General features: G+C 45.3%; 1 protein-coding gene across 1 annotated transcript in view; it reads left to right on the top strand.

Moving 5' to 3' along the window:
• The window catches only part of SLC37A3 (solute carrier family 37 member 3), a 30,104-nt gene extending 10,720 nt beyond the window's left edge, over window positions 1-19,384 (top strand). The window contains exons 4-15 of the mRNA XM_081928329.1: window positions 18-110; window positions 687-770; window positions 1,673-1,818; window positions 2,539-2,635; window positions 3,737-3,821; window positions 5,711-5,916; window positions 6,659-6,800; window positions 7,387-7,488; window positions 11,167-11,214; window positions 11,858-12,009; window positions 14,726-14,791; window positions 16,224-19,384. Coding sequence (XP_081784455.1) covers window positions 18-110; window positions 687-770; window positions 1,673-1,818; window positions 2,539-2,635; window positions 3,737-3,821; window positions 5,711-5,916; window positions 6,659-6,800; window positions 7,387-7,488; window positions 11,167-11,214; window positions 11,858-12,009; window positions 14,726-14,791; window positions 16,224-16,316 — 1,314 coding nt within the window. The 3' untranslated portion in view covers window positions 16,317-19,384. The remainder of the gene's footprint in view (window positions 1-17; window positions 111-686; window positions 771-1,672; window positions 1,819-2,538; window positions 2,636-3,736; window positions 3,822-5,710; window positions 5,917-6,658; window positions 6,801-7,386; window positions 7,489-11,166; window positions 11,215-11,857; window positions 12,010-14,725; window positions 14,792-16,223) is intronic.
• Window positions 19,385-19,600: the final 216 nt, after the last annotated feature.

The following is a 19,600-nucleotide window of genomic DNA, read 5'->3' as shown; positions in this document are numbered from 1 at the left end:
TTTGCTTCTCTCCACAGCTCTGGAACAATAGCCGTCTATTTCCCGATACTAGGAAAGCCACACTCTTCCTTGGAACTTTGGACACCATCTTCCTGTTCTCGTACGCTGTGGTGAGTGAAACCTTTTCCCCCATCAAACTCTAAAAGCCTGTCAAGAGAGAGAGAAAGAAGATCACAACCCCCTCAGGTCTGGTGTAGTGTGTGTGTACATTTGTAGGATCTTAAGAACACAGGAAGTTGCTTTACCCCGAGTGACATCTTTGGTCCATCTGACTCAGTATTGCCTACATGGACTGACAGTAGACTGCCATGGTTTCAGACAGAAGTCCACCTGCCCTTCCTTAAGATGCCGGGGTTGATGCTGGGACATTCTGTGGATAAGGCAGGTGCTCCACCACCCAGCTACAATCCTTCCCAGTGAATTAAGCTCTGGATCCACCAAATACTTGTGTGGCTTTGCAGAAGCCAAGCCATGGATGGATTCCTGCCTTACCTAACTTGGTGCCCTTCAGAGGTTTGAACTCTTCTAGAATACAATATAGAATTCTAGAATACAAGATAGCCTCTTCTAGAATGCAAACCACAAAGAATAGTGCAGTACCTTAAAGCCAACTGTGTTGAAAGCATTCATAGTTCAAAGACTACATCATATTGTTAAATGGTAATATTTTCCTCTCTTTTTTTAAGGGTCTTTTTATCAGCGGTATTGTTGGGGATCGTCTGAATATGCGCTGGGTCCTGTCATTTGGCATGTGTTCCTCTGCAGTCGTGGTAAGCTGGGAAATCTCAGCTCAAGTTGGGAAGAGATATGCAGTTCCTACAATACTTGGTTTTTGACATGGAAAATTTCATTGTAGTCAGACTTATTCCTGAGGCAATGAGTTGTCTAGGATTTTCAGCATCTTTTGATTTTGTGTATGGTAAATTTGTATCCTCTGGCCAAGGGGAGCTGTTAGATTCATGAATAAATCCTCAATACAGCACATGTTCAGATACTGCAAGGCTTCGGCTGGTTAAACACAACCATGCTAGTAAAGAAAAGACATGAAACCTGACTGCAGTGCATATTGTTCATGCAGGCTTTTGCAAACCCACTCTGGAGTGAGATCTTTTTTGGCCTTTCCAAATTAAGCTGGTTCAACTGGGATCTCAGTTCCATTGCTTGCACATGTCTATATGCTTCATGTCTTAGTTGGTAATTCAGTCAAGAGATTGGGAAGCACCGGGTTATTATAGCATCTAGAAATAATTGGCTGGAATTACTTGTTTTCAGCCTTAGTAATTAGGTTTACATTCCTTCGGAATGCAGCCTAGATTGATATTGACCTACTAGGTCTGTGTGGCTCACCTGTGTGGTTCTCTTTGTCCTCGACATTCCTCCTTCCTTTTAAACTGGTTCATTTCTTCCACCTTCCATTGTCGTTTAGCAGCCTCAAAACATCTATTCTCTTAACCCACGATCTTATAAATTAGTGCCCTCTTTGCTTTGTCTCCTGTAGTGAGCAAGGATCAGTTCCAGGTGATCCTAACCAGGGAAATATTTTACAGAAGTGTTGCTACTTCTTTTCTTTTAGGTCACAAGTGATTAATACAGTGGGCCAGTGAGTTTTGTAGGCTTGTTTGCAAGGCTGCTTTCACCTTGCTGTTAACCGCGTCACCTTCTTTCCTCCCAGGTGTTTGTTTTTGGCACTGTCACTGAATGGCTGCATTTCTACAACAAGTGGTTCTATTGCTTCCTATGGATTGTGAACGGCTTGCTGCAGTCGACTGGCTGGCCCTGTGTCGTAGCTGTCATGGGAAACTGGTTTGGCAAAGCTGGGTATGTTTGCTGCTCCTCAGTCACTTCCTATTCATTTGTGCCTTGTCTCTCCTCTGTGTGTGCATTTCGCAATGTACCTGTGGTGCTCTCAGATGTTGCTGAACTACAATTCCCACCATCCTCAGCCATTGGATATGCTGGCAAGGGCTCATGGGAGTTTGAGTCCGACAACTTGGGGGGGGGGCACAAGTTCCCTATCCCTGTGATAGGCACTGGAGTAGATCTTCAAATTTAACAAAAACACTAATGAATAAATACACATATACATATATAAAAAATATGTGTTTGCATGAGCTGCAGTCCTGAGGTAATTTCTGAATCTTCCTCAGGTTTCTGTGTAAACAGAATCATTTGTTTTGTCAGAAGCTCTCGGTCTGCCTTAGTTTTCATTGTAAGAAGAGGCAAGGGTAAAATGGCAGCATTATCTCAGGTGTGCAGCATTGGATGAAGTGCCCAGTTCACTGAAAACAGACCTCTTGGGTCAGTATTTCTAGGAAGCCTGGAATCTAAGAATGATTGGGTGACGCACACAGAGCATCTCTCTGCTAGCAATGCTGGTATTCCCAATGAAGTAGACAGACCTGTGAAGGCATAACCATGCATGCAAGTTCTGTTAAGGGAGTGTGGAGAGGAGCATTTCACTGTGTGTGCCTCATAAATTGGACTCTGTCTTCATTTTCAGCAGTTAACCAATTTATTCTTTCTTTCTTGGACACTCAGGAGGGGGCTTGTGTTTGGTCTCTGGAGTGCTTGTGCCTCGGTGGGCAACATCTTTGGAGCTTTCCTTGCCTCTTCAGTTCTGCAGTATGGCTATGAAGTGAGTGGAGCTGCTTGCTGTTTGCCTTCCCCATGGACTAGAGCTAGTCTTGATATGCAAGACTGAAAACCATGGGTCCCCCTACTGGAGCTCATTTTCGAGGGAGATGCTGTCTCCAGCGTTATCTTAATATTTACATGAAACCACTGGTTGGGTTGTTCATGGTGGGCAGCTGTGGCTTTGGTGATGGGAATGTCTGTTTGTCCCCTCCAACCCAAAGAGAATGTTCTTAACGTAGGGCTATTCCTGGGTCTGGACCTTCTCCTGGATGCCCAGATTGGAGCTGTGGCCAAGAAGGAAGTTCTGTCGGTTTTGGCTGATTCTTTAATCATTATCTTCCTGGAAAAGAAGCACCTAATATCAGGGTGCATAATCTGGAGTACTACAATTCAGTCTACATGGGGCTCCCGTTGAAAGCTGTCAGTACACCACCTGCACCAAAACATGGCAACTAGACTAGTATTTGGCATTAGCTAAGCCACTGTTCTCTGTTAACTTCAGCTGCTGCAGATTTGTTCCTGATCTATATTCATACTACTACCACTTGCTTCTAAACCCTTTATTGTCTAGGTCAAGGATATTCGAGTTCCTTCTTCCTTAGGAACCTTCCTGATCACTAAGAGATGGGTATAAGTACCTTCTTGTGATCCTACAGACAGAATGGGCCTTTTTTGTGATGGCCCCTAAGCTTCAAAATCATCTTAAGAATTTGTTTTTTCGGTTGTTTTTCTATTTTACTTCATGTCTCTACTTGTAATTTAAGTTGTATTGTTTAAAACCTGGTAACCGTGAACCTGATAGGATTGACAAGCGGGCTGAAAGACAGTCTAAATAAATCATAAACACTAAACTCCATTTATTTTGTTTGTCTTTTTTTTTGGCCACACCAAACTAAGTAGTTCTGTTAAAGTTTTTCCATTGTGTTTATTTGTGCCATTTCTCATGTTCTGTACATCTCTTAGGTTTTGCTGTTTTTAAGGAACTTGTAAATCTGTTTTACTGGCATGAAGTGCTGAAAAACGGGGTGCTGTTTTCTTAATTTAAGACGAGGAGACTAAAAATACACATGTAAGAGCTCTGCATTTGTTTCCCCTCTTTCAGTATGCCTTCCTGGTGACAGCTTCAGTCCAGTTTGCTGGAGGAATCATTGTCTTCTTTGGCCTGGTGATTTCCCCCAAGGAAGTAGGTGAGTAGCAGTGAGGCGACCACATCCTCTGACTTTCCTACTTGCAACCCAATTTCCTTTTATTGCATTAAGTGTATAGCTTGTGGATGATAGTGGTTCAGTTCACATTCCACCAACTCTGTACTGGTTACACAGCTGCCTATACATTTCCAGATCCTACTTAAAACACTTTTTGGCCTTTAAAGCCCTAAAAAAAAAAATTAGGTGAGGTTATCTCAGGGACAGAGTGTTAAGATCAGCCTCAGAGGCCCTGCTCTGCCCTGCAGGTAAGGACTGCAAGGTTCGCATCAGGAATAAGGCCTTTTCAGTGCTTGCCCCACACCTTTGGAGCTCTAGCCCTGGGGAAGTCCACCTGGCTTCATTTCTGCTGCTTTTTAAATGAAATTTGAAGGCTTTTTTTTTAAATGGTGTCCTTGGACTTGGAAAAAGTTTTAGTTGCTGCTGTTTTGTTTTTGTTTAACGGATAGCTTTGATGTAATTTGTTGCATTTATTGTTTTTTGTTTCATGACGATGTCATGTGCACTAAACTGTTTGTGAACCATCGTGTGAAACCATAGGGCCCTAAAAGGTGGGTTAGACATTCCTCTAATATGTTGCTAAAACTCCAAAACTTTTTCTGCATGTGCTCAGCTCCTGCTATTATTATAAACTGCATCTTCGGCAGTGGCACTGAGAACCAATGGGGTGCAGGAGCTATTTATTTAAACCGTTTACATACGCCATTTCTCACAAAGTCAAGTCAATTAGCCAGGCAAAAGCAGGGCAGTAGAGAGAGATGAAAACACAAATATGCAACAAAACACTAGCAGCAAAACTGTGTGAGCACAGAGGCAGGTGGAGAGCTACTTTTGAGTAAGTAGCAATGGTTCAATACAAGCAGGAGGCAAGACCTGTTTTGTTTTGATTTTTCCCTTTTTTATTTTTTTTTCCAATCAAACATCCGTTTGCAAAGAGTGTCTAGAACAGGGTTTCCCAAACTCGGATCCCCAGCTGTTTATGGACTACAGTTTCCCATCATCCCTGACCACTGGCTCCTGCTAGTCCAAAAATAGCCGGAGACCCAAGTTTTGGAAACCCTGACCTAGGACAACTGTATGGCCCTCTGTCATGGATGCATATTTGTTGAGATTCCTGCATTGCAGGGGTAGAAACTGGTGACTCTGCAGAAGAGTTTCTAAGCCCAAAGCGTTGTAACCAGATAGAATGGCTGCTGATGGAGAAATATGAGTGAGGCTATTCTTACATTCTCCCACATTCTTGTTCCCTGAAGCTGCTAAGTCTTTCCAAAGTTAGGAGTTTCCAAGTTCAATGATGAGATTGGGGTGGGATGCCCATGTATGCACACCTGTGTGTGTCTGCTAAGGGCAGAGGAAGTTGTAGAGGCAGGACAGATTTGGAGACAGGTTAACATTGGATGTGTGGCAAACTAACTCAAGTAGCTCCTTAGCAAGCCTACAGCATGGAGTCTTCCTCCCTGTTCCTCCCCTAGAACTGCTGCTGAGAGAGTTAAAGTATCTCTGCTTTTTGAGTGCCATCAGCACCGTCAGCGATGCAGAACTTGCACTTTGGGGACATTCAGCCGCAGCCATATAGGGAATGCACTAATTTGTTGTGTCTTCCAACTAATGGCCAGACACTCAAAGCAGAGAGAGCCGACGCCAGGATCAGACAGGATACTTTCGAGTGCTCTAGAAGACCAGGGGTAGAAACTGGCGACTCTGCAGAACACCATCTAGAAGAGTTTCTAAGCCAAAGGAGGAGGACTGAGGTATGGGAGAGCAAGCGAGCCAATCAGAAGGGAGGAGAAAATGACCCCAAAAAGCGATCGCTGGGAGAGGGGATGGTGTTGTCCTTTCTTTTTAATTTGCGGCCCCTTCTGCTCTTCCAGGCCTCCCTGACGTTGGCGAAGAGGGCGATGGTTCTGCGGAAGAAGATGTCAGTGAGCCATTGATTGGTAGCAGTGACAACGACGACGACGATCAGAATTACTCCATTCAGGCAGCTGATCTGAGCAACAGTGGCAGCAGCAGCAATGCACGCCAGCCCAAGGCTTTTGGATTTTTTCAGGCTTGTTGTCTACCTGGGGTTATATTGGTAAGGGCTCCTGATGATGTTAGGAATATGTGGCACCCTGCTCTGTGTACTCCATAGGGACCTCTGCAGCTTTCCCTGACTTGGTGCCCTCCAGATGTTGTCAAGACTCATGGGCCTCGGGCCAAGGATGCAGGGCAACAACATCTGGAAATAAACTGCTTGGAGGACAATCATTTAGTGAGGGCAACCAGCATCTTTCAATCTGGGGTCTCTGAGGCTTCAAAAATTCCTTCTTTTTATTTATTTCTTTATACATACATACATACATACCCCATCCATCTGGCTAGGTTTCCCCAGCCACTCTGGGCGGCTCCCAACAGAATATTAAAAGCACAATCAAACATTTAAAACTCCCCTAAACAGGTCTGCCTTGTCTTGTAAAAGTCAACTTTCTTGAGGCTTCCCTTTTTGTAATCACAATAGCAAAGCCACTTGGACAGAGAGATGCGCGACACAAGGTAGCTCAGCTGATTAGAGCCTGGTGCTGATAACACCAAGGTTGCAGGTTCAGTCGCCGTAAGGAACAGCTGCATATTCCAGCATTGCAGGGGATTGGACTGGGTGGTCGTCAGGGTCCCTTCCAACTCTGGGATTCTGTAAGACTTTACCTAAAGCCTACCCAGTGACCCTTGTGGTAGAGCTGGGCATTTGAACCCAGGCCTCCTTCCTCCATTATGGTGTGCTTGCTATGCTCACGTTGCTTCAGTTCTAACAGCTTTCCATTGGGTTGTGTTTCTTTCAGTATTCCTTGGCCTATGCCTGCTTGAAGCTAGTGAACTACTCCTTTTTCTTCTGGCTGCCTTTGTACCTCTACGACAATTTTGGATGGAAGGAGGCGGAAGCTGATGAGCTGTCGATCTGGTATGATGTCGGAGGGATTATAGGTATGCAGAACAACATGAAATTGCTGCCTCCCCCCTTTTTTCCTTCCTTGAGTATACATTTGGGTGGGAGGGGAAAAGCAGGCACCATTTTTGCACCAGCTCAGTGGTTTAAATTGCTTTCCATTTGCCTGTTATTCATGATATGTTTTGCTGCATTTAGGGTATATTTATTAAGACCTAGTATGATAGTGAGCTCAGGAGGCAGAGGTCTGGGATGGGATGATAGACTGGAATGGGGAAGCTTTGGCCCCTCACAAGATGTTGGGTTACATCTCTCATTGACACTGCTGGCTAGGGCTGGGGGGGAGTTGGAGTCCAGCAACATCTGTGGGGTGACGTGTTCTTCCACATCTGGAATCTGGGCATGAATTCAGAGTCACGAGGAGACCCATGAAGCTGTACAGGATGGTCAGGCCTCAATGTCTAGGCCACATTGCTTTTAAAGAGTGACAGCCAATCCTCCGTTTGTGTTGTATTTTGCTTGTAGTAAACTCTAGCCTGCTATTGCAGTTACCATTGAAGGCACATCAGTGAGTGTCTTCTGCACTTCTACCCAGAAGGCCCCATGTCACTTTTGTTTCTCCAGGTGGCACCATCCAAGGCTTTATCTCTGACAAGCTGCAAAAGAGAGCCCCGGTGTTGGCTGTTAGCCTCATCTTGGCTATTGCATCTCTCTTGGGATACAGCCGTGAGTACTTCTCTGCTTGGTACGGGGTTTAATAGCGTGGGGTCATGTGTAACCTGCACGTTGTCTTCTCTAGTTCAACACATGGTGTGGCTACAATGATACGTAATCAAGGAGACAGCTGAACTGTGTTATGACGGTGCTTCATTGTCTAATAAGGCAAGGGATTGGGGTCACCTTGAGTTCAGATGAAGTATATCAGAAGAGCTTGCTGGGTGATCAGACCCAGGGGTCCTAACAGTGGGCAGCCCTTTGGGGAAGCCCCCAAACAAAAGCATTGCATGTTTCTTTTTTGGGGGAGCGAGAACAAGGCCATACAGGGTGGCCTGCATGGATGAAACACCATTGTGTGTTGCATCTGTACACAGGCAAATCTGCATCCATTTGTGCATTCCATGTGCCATATCAACCTCCTTTAAAGTGGGGTAGGTGAGAGCTTTCTAGCCATCAGAAGTAGTTTCCACCATTGGCTCAGATGAGTGAGCAAGCCGGACTTGGAGACTTTTTTGTAGGGATCAGGTACTGTTACCACTCTAGCTTACGGAGCTTTTCTTGCTGCATTGTCTGATCTCCCTGTAAGTTTTTCATCTGGCCAGAAAGGATTGATGCTATATACAAACAGAATTCCCACCCCCACTGATAATAATTTTTATTAGTTTTCAGATACAATAATCCAATAATAGCCTCATTATAACAATTCCAAATTATAATACAATTACTAATACCAATCATTCAGATGCCAAATTATATAATTTAGATGGCCCCCGTGTGCTAGAATTGATGGTTTGATGATTTACTTTATTTCTGCGTTCCAAACTCTTATTAATTTCAATTGCACTCCAGTCAAATGTAACAATCCCTTATGCAACAACTGCAATATTAATGACTGCCATTCTTAGTGACACATTAAATGATTAATAAATCCTACAGGTGAAGCATTCAAACCACATCCTTGTTCTTCCTGTGTGCTACAATTATTTTGTCCGTGGTGTTTCTTCCTGTCCTTGTAAAACACTGTGTCTATCTTTTCCCGGTTGTTGCTGTTCTCTGTCATGCCTTGGGTGGAGCTAATATCTCATAGTTGTTTCAGAAGTTCTCCATTGCTCCGTCCCTCATTGTTTTGCAATTTTAACATCAGCTGCAAAAATCACACAAATAGAGTCTTCCTCCTGACCCCATTCCTTTAGGATATAGCTCAAGGACCATCTGTTGCATCCCACAGATTGCAAGACAAACTGTTTAAAATGTCTTTTGCTGCATGCAGATATTGCAGGCATAGGATTATGCAGTCTGCTCTTGTGAGTCACACCAAACTCTTTAATGGGCAGAATTCTGCACCTTAAGAGTGTTAGGTAACTGGCCATCTTCTTCTGGCAAGAGAAAGATCAGCTTTCCTCTTTCTTGCATGTTTCTCAAGTGAATGCCATGGTACCAATAAGAGCAGGTGGTGATGCATTTCAAATTTTACGCCAGCTAGATGGCAGTGAAAAGTAGCAGTATTGTTCCTGCTTACTGTGCTGAGGCAGGTATTGTGGAGCCTGGATTTGGGAATAATTGCTCCAGGCATGCAATGGGCGATAGTGGAAAGTAGAAGAAGAAGAAGAAGAAGAAGAAGAAGAAGAAGAAGAGTTTGGATTTGATATCCCGCTTTATCACTACCCTAAGGAGTCTCAAAGCGGCTAACATTCTCCTTTCCCTTCCTCCCCCACAACAAACACTCTGTGAGGTGAGTGGGGCTGAGAGACTTCAGAGAAGTGTGACTAGCCCAAGGTCACCCAGCAGCTGCATGTGGAGGAGTGGGGAATCGAACCCAGTTCACCAGATTACGAGTCCACCACTCTAACCACTACACCACACTGGCTCTCCATTCTCAAAGTCTTCCATTCTCAGCCTGAGAAACTGTAATGCATAAATTCGCAGTGAGAAACCTCCAGCCCCAGGGTTTGCAAACTTGGGTCTCCAACCTGTTGTTGCACTACAACTCCCATCATTCCTAGCTAGCAGGACCAGTCAGGGATTATGGGAACTGTCCTCCCAGAACAGCTGGAGACCCCAGTTTGGGAAACCCTGCTCTAGTCTATTAGTCCTGCAAAGGCTGTTTTAGGAGTAAAGGTCCTGCTGAATCAAGACAAAGACCCATCTAGCCTGCATCCTGTTCTTACATGGCAAACCAGATGCCTGTGGGAAGTACAGAATTGTGTTTTACGGCACTCTCTTCACCAGGGATTCCTGCGAAGTAGCATTGAGAGGCACGTTGCCTCAAGACAGTGCACGTAGTAGAGACTAGTAGCGATTTGGGTTTCGTTGGAGTGAATTCCATGGTTTAACTACATACTGTGTGGGGAAAGTGTTTGTTGTCCTGTATGTTCCCACATTCAGCTTCTTTAGAGTTCTAGTATTACGACTAATAATAATAATAATAATAATAATAAAATTTTATTTATACCCCGCCCTCCCCAGCCAAGGCCGGGCTCAGAGCGGCTTACAAGCAATAATAAAAACAAGAAAGGGAGGAAAGCTTACCTGCGATCACTTTCTCCACAATATGTATAATTGCATGCATCTCTGTCATGCTCTCATTTACTCGCCATTTTTTCCTCCAAACTGAATTGCCTCAGTTTTTCTTCTCCCTTGATCATTTTGGTTCTCCTTTTTGTGTAGCCTTTTCCGCTCTACAATATCCTTACTGAGATGAGGAGGCCAGAATTGTGCATAGTATTCAGAGTGCAGGTGCCCCGTAGATTTTTATAACACTGCTATGATACTGATTGTTTTGATTTCAAGACCTTCCCTTAAAAAAAAGTAAATTTTTTGTTCATTTTCTAAATAGGCTGTGAAAAAGTAAATAAACTTACAAGATGCCAAAACATTTGTATCCTTAGAGTTATCCAAAAGAATTAAACAAAAGAAAAGAGAAACATGTGCTTGTTTCAGAGTCCTTCCTAATGGTTCTGTTCTTCAGAATTCATCCAAAACAGCCAGTCGTTTGAAGTGTTTTGGGGACCCAAGTTCGCTATGGATCATTCCATATATCTGCAGATCATTTTCAATCCCTTTCCTAATGATCAAAAGAACTGATGTTATTCCAGCAGTTCATTGGCCCATACAGTGGTACCTTGGTTCTCGAACTTAATCTGTTCTGGGAGTCCGTTTGACTCCCAAAACCAAGGCGCGGCTTCTGATTGGCTGCAGGACCTTCCTGCACTCAGTCGGAAGCTGCGGAAGCTGTGTTGGACATTCAGCTTCTGAAAAACGTTTGCAAACTGGAACACTTACTTCCGTGTTTGCAGTGTTCGGGAGCCGATTTGTTTGACAACTAAGCCGTACAGGAACCACAGTGCCACTGTGCTAGCCTTGTATTCAATGTAGTGTCCCATCACCTTGGCCAGGTTGAGTTTTTGGTTGGTCATGAGGACATAAGAAGAGCGCTGCTGGATCAAGCTAGTTTCCCAGATAGCCTTGGTGAAGCAGCTTTAATGATCAGCTTCTCATTCCTTCCTGGTCTTTTCAGACTCGTGCCAAAGGGGTAGTTACGAACTTGAAGCATTTCTTTCTGCTCTTAATCTCAGAGTCCCATGTTGGGCAAAAGATCCCTGCATTGCAGGAGGTTGGCCCAGATGATCCTCATTTTCCCTTCCAACTCTACAATTCAGTGATTCTATGATTCCTTTCTTTTTATAGGTTCACCAAATGACAAACTTATCAATGCGGTTCTCATGGCAATAACAGGTAAGGGGAAAGGGCTGTGGCCAGACACAAGGCAGATCTCATCCTGCCATCTGTATTGGAGTAAAAGTGTGATTTGTTAGGTTTTTAGGGCACTGCAATTCTCAGCTGGTCATAGCTATAAGGGGATGGTGGATATTCTCGCCTCCTTTCCTCTCATGGAGATGGACCAGATGGGCTAGAGCAGGGATAGCCAACATGGCATTCTCCAGATGTTGCTGCATCACAGCTCTCTTCATCCTTGACCATTGGCCAGGCTGGAGGACGTCACCTAGGGAGACATTGCATTGGCTTACCTGTAAGCCAGCCTTTCCTGGCTGATTTGTGCATACACCAACCTGCCAATGTGGGATAAAGGTTCATGCCTGCAGTGAAGGGGACTTTAATCCACGAGAGTTTATGCCGTAATAAATGCTTCATTCTTTAAGGTGCTGCAAGGTTCTTTGATTTGTGAAGGAGCCATAAAAAATAACACACAATTTTTGCATAATCTTGGAACTCCCTGCTTTTCAATTGAGTCATTTCGATTAAAGGGTATATGGCAGGGTTAACGAGTTCAGATGAAAAACGTTTTGGCTTCCTAACAGAGACCGGGCCCATCCTTTGCAGTGGTCTTAATTCTTTAATCTCTTTCGATGGTCCTTAGGCTTTTTCATCGGAGGCCCTTCCAATATGATCAGTTCCGCCATTTCTGCAGACCTGGGGCGTCAGGAGATGGTGAAAGGAAGCAGCGAGGCTCTGGCGACTGTGACGGGGATTGTGGATGGCACTGGGAGCATTGGAGCAGCTGTGGGCCAGGTGAGATTCAGAAGGGTTCAGAAGCACCTGTTAAAATTTTACCTGAGAAGGATCAAAGAGCAGAAGGCTCTGATATTCCACATTTTTAAAGGGTGAAATGAGCTGCCAGAGGGTTTTAAGATTTAGCCACCATGAAGATCTTCCTTCCGGTAACATTTCACTGCATCGATCCTGATAAAAAATATTGTACGGCTAGAAAAGCGCAGCCAAAAAGTTCAAGGGACTGGAGCTATTCCACCTACAAGGCAAAGTTAGGAGGGTTTTTTTTTTAGTATAGGACAAATAGGTGAGTGAAAGGTGGATATATGAGAGATGTATAAAATGATCCATGGAGAAACTGGTTAGGGAGAATCATAGCATTGTAGCATTGGGAGGGATCCTGAGAGTCAGGAAGGTTCTAATGGTGTTGCCCTCCTGAGAGACTCCTTAAAATTATGTGGAAACCAGAGGCACTTGGATGTGTCTGTCATGGTGTTACTGACGCCCTGCGTAACAGGAGCAGAGAAGTGCAAGCCAAAGAGAACACGGGGCAAACGGAGGAAATGTCCGTATGGCACGAGACTGCAGCTAACATTCTGGCAAAGGTAACCATTACGGTTTCCGTAATGGAGTGCCAAGGAGCCCGCTGGGGCCGGAGTTCACGTCTTTGTTTGTAAGTAGGTTTTGAATTGGCCCCAGGGAGCATTCCAGCAACTTATCAGTAGCGCTGATCTGTGGGAGGGGGAAGGAAATTCCCTCTTGGCTTTGCGCTGTCTCTGGAGTGCCTTTCCCTTCAGAAGCGGACGCCTCTCCTCTCCGATCAAGGCAGCGTGAGGATTCTCAGATGATTCTCTTGCCTGAAGATCACAATGGCAAGCATCCTCTTTAGAATTCCAGTTCTTTAACCCCACCGCTCTCCAGTTTTTGAACTTGAACCCGTTCCTGAAGGAACCGGGCCGGGGGGGGGGGGATGCTTTTTGTGTCTGATGAATCGCATCCTCCGCTTCTTTCTCTACCTGAGGTTGCCGTTATCTCTTGACAATGCATCTCCATAGCAACCAGCAGAGATTCCGCAAGCGGGGCTGTCTTCCATAGTGGGAAGCTAAGAGCAGGAGTATGTCAAACATCTTGGAAAAGAGAGAGGCTTAATGGCTGCATGTGAGGCGCATGGCCTTTCCCACCCGCCCACCCCAGTGCACGCATCCCGGCGAACGTGTCGGGGTGCACGGCAATGTAAAAGACATACTTTGGGGCACAATCTCAGTATAAGCACTTGGTTTCATTTCTGAAGAGGGATGAAGCTGCTCCACTCTGCTTCTAGGCCAAGGAAAAATGTTCTGCCCACCTAAAACAGGGGTGAGGAACCTTTTTCAGCCCGAGGACCACACTGCCTTCTGGGGGGGGGGGGCACATGACGGTGGTAGTTGAGGCCTGAGGCAAAAGGAAGCAAAGCAACAATAGCAAATGTTTCTTTTGCAGAGTGGACTTGTCTCCACACAAACTCATACCCTCTCTTCCCACAGTCCAGGCATTGCCAGTGTTGAAGGACATTCCAGTGGGATGGGTGAGGGGTGTGACCTGGGGAGAGGAGGTGGGCCTGGAGAGGGTCCCAAGAGTCAGACAGATACAGTGGTACCTCAGGTTACAGACGCTTCAGGTTACAGACGCTTCAGGTTAGACTTTGCTAACCCAGAAATAGTACCTCGGGTGAAGAACTTTGCTTCAGGATGAGAACAGAAATCGCATGGCGGCGGCAGCAGGAGGCCCCATTAGCTAAAGTGGTACCTCAGGTTAAGAACAGTTTCAGGTTAAGACCTCCAGAACGAATTAAGTTCTTAACCCGAGGTACCACGGTAGGCCTTGGATGGGGTGTATTAGGGCCCTGAGCCAGACGCTCCTCCCCTGCCCTGCTGTTAGCCCCTCTGAGTTCCCTTCAAGAGAAAAGCAGGATAGAAAATGTTCGAGATGAATGAATAAATATCAGGCAGCTTTATATCCTTACTAAATGGAGACTCTTAATCTCAGGGTTGTGGGTTCAAGCTCCACGTTGGGCAAAAGATTCCTGCATTGCCGGGGGTTGGTTCCCTCCCAATTCTATGATTCTAAATGAAGATGTATCTGTTTGTGCCATGTCAACTTTTCTGCCAGTTCTGTTAGTTGTATGTCTTTTATTATACTGAGAAGAGGGAAGGAAAGAGTCCCTCGGTTCTTCAGGGGTTCTTCTTCCCATTTGCTACAGCTTCTGGTTAACCCTGGATTGCGGCAGTAACTCAGAGGTTAGAGCAAATTTGAAAGGTTATATTTAGGGATTATCATGTTTAAGAATTGATACCTGATTTTGCTTCCTTTTTCCTTCCACCCCCCCCTTCCGCACAGCAAATTTGAAAGGTTCCTGGCACATTTCCACCCCTCTACCTCTTGTCTGTTAGATTTTGAACCTGCAGGCGGAGACTGTGCTGTTTTTTAAATCTCTCTGCAGCACCTACAAAACTGTAGGCACTGTATAAATGATTGATAAATAATAATGTCAACAGGCCTTTGGGGGATAGCAGCAGAGTTTGTAAGATGAAACCTGACAGCTTTGGAAGCAAGGAGTAGCCACATGAGGAGGTGCTGGGTTGTGTTTTGAATAAGGAAAAGCAAGAGGGACATAACATATGGGGAGGAGGAGAGAGTCTCTTTGTGTTCTCCACCCCTTGACAGCCTTAATAGCTCTCATATTTTCTTCCCTTTTCAGTCACTGGTATCTTTGATTCACGATAAATTGGAATGGATGTCGGTTTTCTATTTCTTCAGCCTGATGGTAAGAGCCCTGGTTGTTGTTTTTTGTTTTTAATTGAAAACTGATGCAACGTGGGATTTTTAGATTAAAGATACTAAACATTTGTATTGCGCTTTCAAGTGTTCAGATACGCTTCACGTAACACTTCATGTGTTTTCTCTGCTTCACGTACAAACTGCTATAAATTTACAGCAACCAAATGAGGTAGGTGAGCATCAGTATGAGAACAATTCATGTGGAGGCTGACAGTGTTTGGGTGGGATGGGGAAAAGGGGGCAGGTATGATGGATTGCCCCACCTGTTCTTTTTATTCATACCCCTTCATTGTTTTCCACAACGCCATTGGAAAAATGCAAATTTACTTAAGATAGGTTGATATAAGTCAGGAAGCAACAGGCAGAGAGTCTTATGCTCATCTAGAGAAGTTAGGCATGGTGGGAGAGATTCCCACAGTCACTGTTTCAAGACTGTCCTACCAAACCACACAGTCGCCTTGCCTTAACTGATTCGCACTGGATCCTGGCAGTTAATTCTGACACATAGTTTTTGCCATGGTGCAGTTCCCTCACACAGATTGTTTGGCCTCCATTTCACACGTGGAGTCATTTCTGTGAATGATCCCCCAAGGTGAGCAGAAATGGCAACTTATCTTCATTGGCATTTAAGCCCCTCAGCTCTCAAAATGTGGTCATTGGTCAAGTTTCTTCCACCGCCTCCTGCCCACATGGCACATGTTTCATCCTAAACATTCTTCATGTGAAATTGGGATGCTACCTTTTTGTGTTTGAGTTGTATCCTGTGCAGCGGTAATGTAAAAATATGTCCCTCAGAAAATTGGTTGACTAGAAACCTTGGCCTGTAATCGATCTACCGCTGCCGCTATTGTTTATTGCATTCGTTGGTAGCTTTCTATGCCCCCCCCCAAAAAATAAGTAACATAGTACAATAAAATACAGAGAATGTGTTTGAAGGCCTTACTGCATGCTCAGGCTGAAATCCTCTACAGGCTTACAAGCCTCATTGAACATTGTGGGGCTGATGTCTTGAGTCCATGCACACAAAATTGTGCTGTACAAACATTTTAGGGTGTCTGGGGGAAAAGAGGGAAATGGATGAAATGCAGGTGTGACAAATGCACACACCATACAAGCACACTCTCCATGGAACCATGCCAATATGAGTGTTTCACTTACGGGGAATAGCTCAGTGGCAAAGCATATTCTTCATCTGCAAATGTCTCAGGTCCATCCCTGGCGTTGCCAGTTCAAAGGGATCACATACGCGATAGAGAAAGTCTTTGCTGAAGAGCTGCTGCCAGTCCGGAATGGCCAGCCCTAGATTTAGACAGCTTCCTTGTTTTCACCGCTGTGTGTGAAATGGGGAGCAAATGCCACGATGGCGTTGAACCAGTGTGCAGCCATGCTAACATCCTTAACCCCTTTTCTTCCCGCAGATCGGTTTAACGGTGCTCTTCATCACGCCTTTAATAGTAAATGAAATAAAGATGCTGCGGGCAGAGAGGCGTTTGCGCAGGTTGGCTGGCTGACCTCCCCCTTCTCTGCGCCGCTCAACGGAACTGTCCAAGGAAGGACCACTAAGCGGAAGGCAGTTTCAGGACATCAAGCAGCTAATGTTTACTTTGTCACTTACATCCGCGGTTGATGGCCACAAAAGACTTTGCTGCTGCGAAGTTTAGGTCTGAATGCCCTAATACCACCTGAAGATACGCTGCAGCCGCCTGCAACCTGGAGGTGTCTGTATGTTTATAGTGGGCTTGCAGAACTGGCCAGAGAGACATTCTCCCCATCCCCCAGTTTTACCTCTGGTTCTTGGAGCCAGTTTCGGCAATCACCAGGATCAAATCTTAAAACTCATCTCCCACTCCCCTGCTCGGACTACAACATTTTGGGCTGCAGGTGGGTGATTTCAGCTTTGAATACGCCCTCCACAAAATAAATCTTCTGGGTAGAAAATGAGCAAATCCAAGAGAGGAGTTCAAATCTGCTGTCTTCCTATTATGCTAATTGCCTCAGTGGAGGGAATTTTATCGGCGGAGGTAGGAATCATATAAATGTGCAAACCCCGCCCCCCCACCTGCAGCCTGAGATGGAACAATCTGGGGCATGCCTCTCCACTTGATGCTGATAACTTTATAAACTGGCTCTTACCAGTCGCCTGTAAATTGCGTCTGGACACCTGACAGCAGCCAGATAGCTACAACTGACACCCCCTTTTTGCAGCTTTTTTAATAGCAAAGTCAGGGGAAAGCTGTTTCATTACTTGACACTATAAATCAGGCTTGGGCCAGTCCAGTGCAGGGTTTTGGTGTGTGTGTGTGTGTTGTGTAAACGCGTTGTGCCAAGCACCTGCCTCCTGGTTTCTACCTGGCCCTGTATTTACAAAATACACAGCAGGAACCTTTGGAAGCAGCCCAGATCCTTAGCCCGCTCTTGTATAAAGAATGGTTGTTGTGTTTTTATTTTGATTTACGAATGTTTGTCCTGTCCAGGTTGCCTGTGTTAATTTAACCTGTCCGTGTCTTAACAGTGCAGTTGCATTCCATACTTGATTTATTCTTCTCTTAACTGCCTGATGTGTGAGAATGAGGCTGCGTCTCTGGGAGAGGTGCAGAGCCAAATATTTCACAGAGGTGGATGATAATCAAAAGTTTTACCGGAGTCCTTAAAATTTAGGATGTCAGGAGTTTGAATGGGCTTCAGAGCAATCAAAAGGGAAGGGGTAATCATCTGATATTGTCATTGTCCAATCAGCTGGGGTGATTTATACTTTTCAGTATCCTGCGAGAGAAGTAAAGACCTAATTTCTCATCAGGGAGTCATCCAAGTCACAACCCTGGCGGAGTGATCTGAGTGATCCTTGGGCCTGTCCCAAAGGCATTACAAGGACAGAAAAGAGTGCAGACTTTCTATGTTGAGGTCTTCCCTTCTCCATAATCTCTAGTTCAACTAGGTTAGCATCCTGATGTTGTCACACTGAGCCTTTCTAGCAGCAACCAACGCTCTGGAATGAGAGCAGGGAAGTGCTCAGTTTAGCGGTGCCGGGGCTTGGGGCAAATCGATCTAGATGTTACAGCAGGGAAGAGGAGAGCTCAGCTGGTTTTGGCATGTTCTTTTGCTTAAGGTCTAGGTCTGCCCTGGAAGTTCATGGCATGGGAGTAGAAGGCCATTGGGCTCTGGATGATACCTGTCGCCAAATCCGCACTGTGTCTGCCTTGTTATTCGACATCAACCCAGGGCATCTGTGTGTAGAAGTCAGTGTACATAGGCACGTTTCAAGCAGCGACTTCCCCAGGTTTTGTTTAGCAAAGCAGTGTGCTGTCCATTCCCATGTGTCTTAAGAATTTTGCCCAAATAAGCTCTGTTCATTATGCCCGTGGGATAATGGGCACCTATGGGATAGATCTGTGGGTTTCTCTGGTTTGATCCAGCGCACTGCTTGCTACCTTACCTGTTCTTTGATTGGATTTGGTGGCAGGGAAACGGGTCAGCATAGATTGCAAAAAGCAGAGGTTATTTATTTAAATTGGATCTAAAAAATGCACTACAAAATTATTTGGGTCACTTGGGACTGTCAAACCCTCAACCCACCTCAGAAAACCTTGCTTACTCCGTGTCTGCTGACTTGCATGTCTCCTTGCCAATGAATTTTCACCTCAGTTTTCTTTGGGTGCTGCTGAGACCGAAGGGGAAGAAACACTTAATTGTTAAGGCATGAATTTGGGGAAAGGGATTTTTTTTCCTGATTTTTTTTTCTAATAATGCCTTTATAGAAACTTAATGTACAGTGATATCTTTTTAAAAAAAGAAAAAAAACATGTTTTTATTTATGAATGTCATTGTTGAATCATGTTATGGCTACCTTAAAGGCCTCTCCTTGACTTGTGTCGCTCAACCACTCTGTATGCCTCCCCAGCAGTGTGGTGCTCAGTTCCACCATTTTCAGTATGTGGTGGCTTGATTCCTAGGCGTCTCCTTAAAAAAAAGAAAAGACTTCTTTCCTCCCATCTCCCACATTTTAAAACATTATTTCCCCTTTGCCATCCTATCCATCAGAGCAGCTTTCTTCAGCCTGGTGACAGCCACACGTGTAGAAAAGACTTTATATGCCCTGAAGAGAAACCAGAGTGTACCTCCAAATGCCGAGGACTACCGATCCCATCAGCCCCTGCCAGCGCTGTGGTGGCTGGGACTGAAGGGAGTTGTAGTCCAAAACATCTGGGTAGCTTCACGTTGGCAAAAGCTGTGTGAGAGGTAGGAAGGTCTTGCTCCTTCCCCCTTGGCTGCAGCATCAGGCAGTCTGTGGTACTTCATGCTTCCACTTTTGCTTTTATCCCTGAGGTACTTTTTAGAAGACGCTGACGTGGCCTAGTAGGAAAGCCACAAGCTCCAATGTTTGAGCCAACATGGCGCCCTGCAGACACTGCTGGATGGCGTCTGTCAGCATCATTGTCCCTTGGCCGTGTCTGCTGGAGCCAAAGGGAGTCTAGCAACATCTGCAGGGCACTGTGTTGGCACAACCTCCATTTTTTTATTTTACCTTTTCCAAGTTTCAGGATGTACCACACACACTGCTATTCTCTTCTCTCCCCCCACCCCCAAAGATATTCGGTAGCTCGATTGAGGAGATCCACAAAGAGCAGGGTCTTTGATGTAGGTCCAGTACTTCAGCGGTTCTCACCTGTGGGTCCCCAGATGTTGTTGGACTACAACTCCCATCATCCCTGAGCTCTGGCCTTGCTAGCCACTGGTGATGGGAGTTGTAGTTCAACAACATCTGGGGACCCACAGGTTGAGAAAGGCTGCAGTACTT

Source organism: Podarcis melisellensis, assembly GCF_964234715.1.
Source record: "Podarcis melisellensis genome assembly, chromosome: 10".
NCBI classification, from domain to species: Eukaryota; Metazoa; Chordata; class Lepidosauria; order Squamata; family Lacertidae; genus Podarcis; species Podarcis melisellensis.
This window is presented reverse-complemented; position numbering and strand designations above follow the sequence as displayed.